Raw genomic sequence first — 8,622 nt, forward strand, 5'->3', positions numbered from 1 at the left:
TTCTTGTTTATACATGCTATACTCATTCTTGTGTGTTACATGCTCGTTAACTTTACAAGCCTACCTTAATAATTATAACGCTATAGGATTAACGCACCGCCCTTACTTGTGGTATTGTTAAGTAATCTATTTCAGGGCCTTATCGTTTCGGCGACAAGGCTATGCACGATTGCGGTATATTTTGCAATCCTACCTTATATGTTATATCCAGCTTATAACTAATTAGTTGGAGGTGGATTGTTATCACCACCACTCGCAAATAACCCGGTCTTTCATGAGCGAACGAAACACGTGGAGGTGGATTGTTACATTGTCAAAGAACGGGTGGAATCTCAAGAAATGGAACCTCTCCACATTGACACAAAGATGCAAATAACCGATATTTTCGCTAAACTGTTGGAGCTTGATAACTTGATCTTTTACTGGACAAGCTGGGCATGCAAAATCTACACGCTCTAGCTTAAGGGGGAGTATTAAGCTACATAATATTCTCTCCGCATTTTTCTCGCAATCACGTAATATATGGTCAGTATAAATAATTCTTAGATTATTGGGGTTTCCATTGTTTTGTATTTCATATGGCCTATTTAGGCCTTTTCTTGTAATAGATCCGGCATGAAAAATCAAGTTATACCAAAGCTTTAAAAGTGAGATGCAGAACCGGTTCTTTGCGCACACCACTACGTACATTGCAAGTGTTGCATGGGTGGACCGAGTTAGTTGAAGCCCAGTGTGAATTATGGCCCAACTCAACTTATTAACCGATTTTTCATACCCCAAGTCCCCAACCTTTTCTTCCTATCACAATTTAAATGCCTCAATTATGTTATTCCAAATCACAGGTTCATTTCTCTTCAAATGTTCAAATTAATATTTGTTAATTCGCAAGTCATTTTAATTTTGTCTGATAGCATTTACAAGAATGGTGAAACTGTTTATAGTACTAACAACTGTTCTACATGTTTGCAAGATAAAAGAAAAAAAAACACAGGGTCATCATGGTATCATGGTTTTGAAAATTCCAAACATTTGAGAGTAAACTATAGAAACTACATCAATCCATATATTTAGTTTGGACAAATTAGTATGCTTCTCTGAATTAGATGATAAACATTATATTATAAGTCATAAAACATGAATGCATATTATGCCGTTTTCCGCTATGTGAGTAAGCTGTAAGTTCAAGAAGATCACAAGTTTGTTTCTTGTTAATCCTCGACAAGGGAATAAAAATCAACGGTAGTTTTCAAGTAGTTAATAGCACACGAGCCGACGAGGGTAACATTTTAGAAATTCAAATTCTTTCATGGTGTTTTAGTGTTTTAGCTAGGTTGCTTAGTAGTTAGTACACATGTTTTAGATGCATTACTTTTATGACTTTATCATTATTTGGCATGTTTAATCCGTTTTGACTAGTCTGTTTTTTTATATGTTGGCTCCGCTGACGAAAAATATTGGATCGCCACTAAGTGTCGCCCATGTGGTTTTTTTATTTCTTTTGTGCTAACATGGCAATTGAATTATAAATAAAGAGTAAACCTTATGTTTCGAGTCTTCAAGTTCACAAAGATACATGGTTTATCACTTACGTAACACACACTTTTGAATGCTTATAAACAATGCTTATAAATTACATGTAATAAAAAAAAAAAGAAAAATTAATAACCAAAACTCGTTAATGATCAACAGAAGTCCCTCAAACGATGTCGTAGGAAAGATTGTCCCTCAAATAAGAAGTGTCATTTTTAAGTTTTGTGCCATTTCCCTTTCTTGAAAGAATTATTACCAGACATCACGAAGATATCTTCCTGACATTTGTAGATTCTTAACATACAACTCCGCCTTGGATGAGTCTAGAGATCCCTGAAATTATATAAAAAACGACGGTTTTGTTAGTTAAAGTATGAGACACGCAATCAGTTTTCTCGCCCCACATTAGGAAAATAATTATGACAAAAACGGGCACTCAGAAAGTCGACTTAAGGGTGTAGTGTTTGTCAAGTTTGAGCCACATATATAGTTATGTCACCAGCCTAAATGGACCTCAATTTATTAAACACCAGAAAGCCAATTCTTTATACCAGTAGCTACTTCATACAATAATATATATACGTATTCATGTATGTATACCGTTAAGGCCAAAGTTAGCACACCTGTTCTTGTACAATTGTGTGAAGGGTTCGGTGTACATCTCTAGCCATGCCTTTAGCATCACCACATACATATATATATGCTCCTTCTGAAAGAAAGTTCCAGATTTCTGTAGCCTGTAATAACATCTCACATTAAAAAAAAAGAAAAAACTAATATAATGTGACATGTTACAATAAAGACTGTCGTTTAGTTTTTCCTACCTTTTGGCTCATTTTATGTTGCACGTACTCCTTAGCCGCTCCTTCACGGGAGAAAGCAACAACAAGCTCAGAAAGAACGCCAGTCTCCACAAAGTTGTTTAGTTCGTCCTCGTATATAAAATCCTACAGTTATAATGTTAAATACCATATTCATAATTTTCCACTATTGAAAGATATCACTTGTAAAAAAAGTTTTTGTTCAGCTTACCAGATTGCGGTTTCTACATCCGAAAAAGAAAATAGATGACCCCAGCTCGGTTCCAGCTTCCTTCAAAGCTTGTCTTTCTTGAAGAAAGCCCCTAAAAGGAGCCAGTCCAGTTCCGGGCCCAATCATGATAACCGGGACTTTCGGGTCAATAGGAAGTCTGAAGTTGGATGTTCTAACAAATATGGGTGCCCAGCTACAATCCTGACTTTCGGTCATAGGCGTAGCATTCTGAAAATAAATCACCGAATTTTAGTATATTTAAAGTATGTAAATCACCAAATTAGTAATACTACCAACAAATTGAATGCAGAAATAGCAGTGATGGTAATACCTTCATCCAGGTTGAACACAGTCCTTTGTGGATACGGCCTGCAGGTGTTTTATCATAAACTAATGCACAAGTGACATGAATGTGGTTCGGTGTCATCCTGTAAAAAATAAAAAAAAATATATGAAAAATGGGATAAGTTAATAAAAAAGTGGTTACTTGCTTAATATAAAACATATTTAAACTACTTACTTTGGAGAAGAAGAAATCGAGTAGTATCGAGGCTGCAAACGTGGGGCCACAGCTGCGAAGAAAACACCAAGTGGAGGTTTCGCTGACGGGAATGACTCCATAACCTCAAGAAGACTTCTTTGGTTTGCAACTATCCATTGAGCATATTCATCCTGAACCACAAATACCAATAAAAAAATATTAAGTAATTTATTAAACATAAAAACCATTAACCAAGATTAGTGAAAGAAATCCCGACCTTGCCAGCTGGCGATGCGAGAAATTTTAGTCGAGCAGCTTCATTGGGATCTGAAGCATGAGCAGCCAGAGCAACCAAAGCAGTCTGGTATACATAATATGTTAATTGATATTACAATATGTAACCATGTATGTTTTATGACAACATTATTGATGACTTATGTGTAACCTTTTTAGGAGAACTTAAAACATCTGCATAGCGCGCCAATGCGTTTCTTAAAGTGCATGGAGGGAATGGAGGTGGCAAGGTGGAGCCAGTGATAGGCGTTCCGTCCTCTTTATCGGTATGGATTGAGAAATAAGTGTCGGGTGGTAAGCCGACTAATCTCACGGCTTCATCTACAACTTCGCTTAAATTCTCACAGTAGACACCAACATGATCACCCGTCTCGTATCTAAGAAAAAAAGAAGAATCTTTAGCACCTTTAATTTTGGATAAAATACAACATATAATGAGCGACTTACGATAGTCCAGTTTGTGAGATGTCAAATTCCAAATGAGTGCAAGACCGGTCGGACTGAGGGGTGTGTAGTTCCTTTTTGAATGCCACATTGGATCTTTAAAAAGACATGATTTATGATAACCAGTTGAGATTGTGATAAGATGAGAAAACGATATTCGGACATTCAAGATTTATCAATACCTGATTGGATGTTGAGCATCATGAACAGAATGACCATTTGTAAGAGTTTGGTCTTCTGTAGACGGGTCGGGTTTGTCATGATATACAACTCGGTATTCTAAAACAGCAGCCGTGTAAGGAGTGGCAACACTCATGTCATCCTTGTCACGCAACAATCGATCCAACTCAGGCCACACTAACTCTTTCCTAAAGATGATATAAACAAAAAATAATTGCAAATTCATTCATAGATGTATAATAATAATATAATAGAGGGCGAACAAATTTTGATACTTAGAAAAATGGCCCATTTCAAGCTGAGCCTATTTTAGTGATAACCCATTTCAACCCATTACCCGAACCGTTTTAAAATGGTGAATGTAGTCTTATTTATACCATGTGGCAAAATCATCTTCAATAGATTGATCATCATCCCCAAGGCCCAAAGGAACAAGGCGTTTCGCACCTGCAAATGGTAATAGTAAAGATTAGCACTCGCATACGGAAAACTAGAAACATATCACTTTAGGGAATTGAACATACCCATCTCTTCAAGTTTACCATCAACCACTATTCCAACCTACAAAAAAATAAGGAACAAATATATAATTCGCCCGTTACAAAATATAGACCTTGCCAGCAGCTGCTTGATTATCGAGAAAACGAAACGAAATTAATAAGATGATAATTACCTTGTTGAAATGCTCATATTGCCTGTTGCCGAGACCGAATACTCCATATTGAAGTTTCTTAAGCCATTCTCCCTTATCATCCCCCTACACAAGTACAGAAAAATGTATGTTAACAAACAGCCTTATCATGTTTAAATCTCACCACCAAAATGATTATATTATAGGCGATTAGGCACAAAATATTTACCTCTGTAAACCATTTATAAAATCTGGCAGCATTATCTGTTGGCTCACCATCTCCATACCTAGATAATCAAATATCATACAAGATTTGTATCAAAAGGGGTACTTACTACCTAATACATATTTATGCTGTTATATGTGTATATATTATATATTAGTTACACGAATTGTCCTGTAGATAGAATGCACGTTTTATGAATTTAGTCTTTTTTTAATTACGGATTTTTAAATAGTAACACAATAAAATAATGTTTTATATTATTTAGATAAATGAATTATAACATTTATATCGTAGATAAAGATAAATAAGTGTAACAGTGCATTTGAAATTACAAAGAACTACACTAAAAGTAAAAAAAAAAAAATATAAGTTATTCAAATAAAAAAACAGGAAAAAATCTAATAAGTGAGGTGTAGAAGGTCAATTTATGGGTGTAAATTGTAGGACCCCAGGTTTTTTATGTGTGGACCAAACGTGCTACGGTTAGGTAACAATGCATATGAAATCAATAATTTAAATATAAACAAAAATATGGAATTAAGAAAAAAAACAGTGCAGCAAACTAGCAATCAAATATGATGATGACTTACGTAGATACAAAGAAAAATGCCAAAGACTCTTTCTTAAGTTTCTCCTCGTACACATCGTCATCATCAGCATAAGCATCCTAAGATTAAAAAAATATTGTTGTACTTCAAACATTTAATAATAATAACTTCAAGTATTGAAAAAAGATTCTGATTGTGTAGTAGCATCTAAAAATTGAACTCACCAAATCAATTACTTTAAAGGTTGCCTTTTCATATCGAACTTTTGCTTCTTCTACAAGTGCCTTTGCATATAAAAATATAAAGTCAAAATAACACAGAAAAACTTTATATGTTGGAAAATAACTATGCATTACCGTAATCTCTTAAAACCAGACCGATTATTACTAAAGGTGTAAACAAGATAAGCCGCTCGTTAGCTACATGCGAAGATAAACGAGCCCTATAATTTATAAACGAGCCCAAGCCTTAAAATAATCCTTTTTTTTCTAATAATGGGGCCAGGCCAGCTCCCAAACCTAAACGAACCTTGTAATTTATATAATTTGTTATGAAATATAATAAATATATAGTTATTATATATCAGAAGTTATGATAAAAAAATAAATACTATATATTGTGTCTTATAATAGAAATATAAAAATAAATTTATTAATAAATAATAAACGAGCTGAAATTTAAACTTGTACTTCGCTCAGCTTATTTACAGCTCTAGTGATCATAATCACTTCAGAAAATATAGATATTTTTAAATGAGAAATAAATGATTTTCTTAGTTAGAATATATAATTAATTAAATTAAGCAGTCAAAACATAATTATGTATACAACTTTTTACTTAAGACCCGTTGAACAACATAACCAAGTCACATCTTCAACCACCACTCGACTTATTTAGGTAGGTTATATTAACCATGATTTTGTTTCTTAGGCTAGGCGGTTTGGTAGAGAATCATCCTTGGAGGATGATCCGTCACGTAGACAAAAAGCAGGTTAATGAATTTTAGCAATTAAATAAACTACGGTTTTAAATAAACTTTTTTTTTTTCTAACAACTTAACCAAGTCACTGGTTCAATCGCCACTCAACCTATTTAGGTGGGGTTGGTTCAACCCATGCAAACCGAACCACCAAATTTTAGACCAACTAGTCTGGTCCGGTTTTAACAACATTAATCAGTATGTTTTACCTTAGCGAAACTTTCAGCGTTTCCGGTTTGAGTTCCAAAGAAAATCGAAACCTTCTTCTTGCCATCATCCGCGTCCGGTTCCTTCTCTATCTTCGGCACAACAACTTTCTGTGGCTCCGGTTCCTTAAGCGGTTTCTTCGTGGACGATCTCCGCCACACCAAAACAATGAGACACCCGATCAACACAGCAACCGACGTCGTAAACAGCATCAGCAGCTTGTTATTCTCCACCAGCATCGTCTTTTCTCCCAATTCCGACGTGTTCAACTTCTCCGCCACCTTTTCATTCAGCACTGCTGATACCAATTCGATTGGAGACACTTTTACTGATTCTGATTGCATTATCACTGGTAAGAAACAGGCAGTTTTGATAGAGGTGTGTGAACTAGAGAGAGAAGAGTTAAAGATGAAGAGGTTTATAGAGGTTTCTCTCACTAGATTCTCTCTCTACACCGGAAGAAGTTGCAGGTGGGAAATACATATTCATTTGGTTTTATAGCGGAGAGAGGGAATAAATGGACTAGCCAGTAGCCATCCCATACACACCTAACTATATTTAGCTAATTTTAACCATGGTTAATATTCAGATTAACTTTAACTATAATATATAAGAGTAAATTACGATTTTGGCCCATGTGGTTATATCACTTTTACCCTTTTAGTTTAAAAAAGAATTTTTTAACATCTGAGCTCTCAGCGTCTTTTTTCTAACCCTTTTGGCCCCTAACGTCTTTTTTTCTAACCCTTTTGGCCCCTAACATTTAATGGATGGGGTTAGTGTTAGGGACCAAAATAGTTAGAAAAAAAGACGTTGGGGCTCAGATGTTAAAAAAATCATTTTTAGGCTATAAGGGTAAAAGTGATATAACCACATGGGTCAAAATAATAATTTACTTATAATATAATTAGCAACGCTTTTGTGAAGAGTAACTTTATATTTTTATTATTGTAATTTACTCAAGAGTTAATTGCTCGGATGGTCCCTGTGGTTTCAAGTCTTTTCACGTTTAGTCCCCACCTTTTGAAAATAGCATGTATGCTCCCTATGGTTTGTCATTTTGTTACTCGGATAGTCCCTGAGTAGATGTTAGTTAGTTTGAAAATAGCAGGTATGCTCCCTATGGTTTGTCATTTTGTTACTCGGATAGTCCTCAGAGTAAATGTTAGGGGACTATCCGAGTAACAAAATGACAAACCATAGGGAGCATACATGTTATTTTCAAAAGGTGGGGACTAAACGTGAAAAAACTTGAAACCACAGGGACCATCCGAGCAATTAACTCTTTACTCAATAATAAAGAGAAAGTTACAACTTTGGCCCCTGTGGTTATATCACTTTTAGCCTAAAAAGGAATCTTTTAACATCTGAGCCCCTAACGTCTTTTTTTCTAACCCTTTTGGCCCCCAACGTTTTTTTTCTAACCCTTTTGACCCCTAAAACTTCTTATTACTTTTCAAAAAGTTAATAAGTCTGCACTAACTTTTCAAAATTCTATATAACCTTTTCTTTCAGATACACTGTAACGTCTCGTAAAATCGTGCCCAATAATGTATTGACATGTGTCCCTAATCCTAATTGTGCCTAATGTTGGCTACGAGGGACTATTTTTTCCAAACAATGAAAACTGTGAATGTGGAGGGACTAAACGTGTCAACATACTAAAACTAAGCCTCTGAGTGAGCTTATACGGTGATCGTATTCTTAAATTGAGCCACTTGTTGGACATGAGGAGCCGTTTGTGGAATTGGTTGAAAGTTTGTGATATGAAGGGTTAAAAACATCAACATGTTGGTCATACTCTTGGTGTTGGTCATATTAACGAATCGGGTGTTATATGATGTTGGTCATACTCTTGGGAGTGCCTAATATTGGCAAAGGAAGGCTTTATATGCTATTTATAACAATGGGTGCAAGTATATAAGAGTTAAGGAGACAAGGGACTAAAACTGACAATGTGTGAAAGTTATAACTTTGGCCAGACCTCAACGTTAGCTACGCCCTCTACCGTAGCTTACGGTAGAGTCTGCGCCTAACTTGTTTGTTTTTGCCTTGGCCTCCACACAAACA

The 8,622-nt window shown here is 35.4% G+C and overlaps 1 protein-coding gene across 1 annotated transcript; it reads right to left on the reverse strand.

The window, feature by feature from the left end:
* Positions 1-1,496: 1,496 nt before the first annotated feature.
* Positions 1,497-7,029, reverse strand: LOC110894001 (NADPH--cytochrome P450 reductase-like). Its single transcript, XM_022141163.2, has 17 exons — positions 6,555-7,029; positions 5,591-5,650; positions 5,409-5,485; positions 4,822-4,879; positions 4,635-4,718; positions 4,486-4,522; positions 4,339-4,408; positions 3,964-4,149; positions 3,785-3,877; positions 3,489-3,714; positions 3,321-3,404; positions 3,083-3,234; positions 2,894-2,990; positions 2,563-2,790; positions 2,355-2,477; positions 2,154-2,267; positions 1,497-1,863 (listed from the first exon to the last, which is right to left on the reverse strand). Exons 1-17 carry the CDS (start codon positions 6,894-6,896, stop codon positions 1,783-1,785), a joined length of 2,112 nt encoding a protein of 703 aa, XP_021996855.1. The 5' UTR covers positions 6,897-7,029; the 3' UTR covers positions 1,497-1,782.
* Positions 7,030-8,622: the final 1,593 nt, after the last annotated feature.

This window comes from Helianthus annuus, chromosome 12 (genome assembly GCF_002127325.2).
Source record: "Helianthus annuus cultivar XRQ/B chromosome 12, HanXRQr2.0-SUNRISE, whole genome shotgun sequence".
Lineage (NCBI taxonomy): Eukaryota > Viridiplantae > Streptophyta > Magnoliopsida > Asterales > Asteraceae > Helianthus > Helianthus annuus.

Bases quoted from the DNA above. Each gene is read 5' to 3' on its own strand.
- LOC110894001 (XM_022141163.2), bottom strand. From the start codon at position 6,896: ATGCAATCAGAATCAGTAAAAGTGTCTCCAATCGAATTGGTATCAGCA. The intron at 4,880-5,408 runs GTAAGTCATCAT...TTGATTATCTAG, and splicing joins GCATTTTTCTTTGTATCTAC to GTATGGAGATGGTGAGCCAA. The intron at 3,405-3,488 runs GTTACACATAAG...TATGTATACCAG, and splicing joins TTTTAAGTTCTCCTAAAAAG to ACTGCTTTGGTTGCTCTGGC.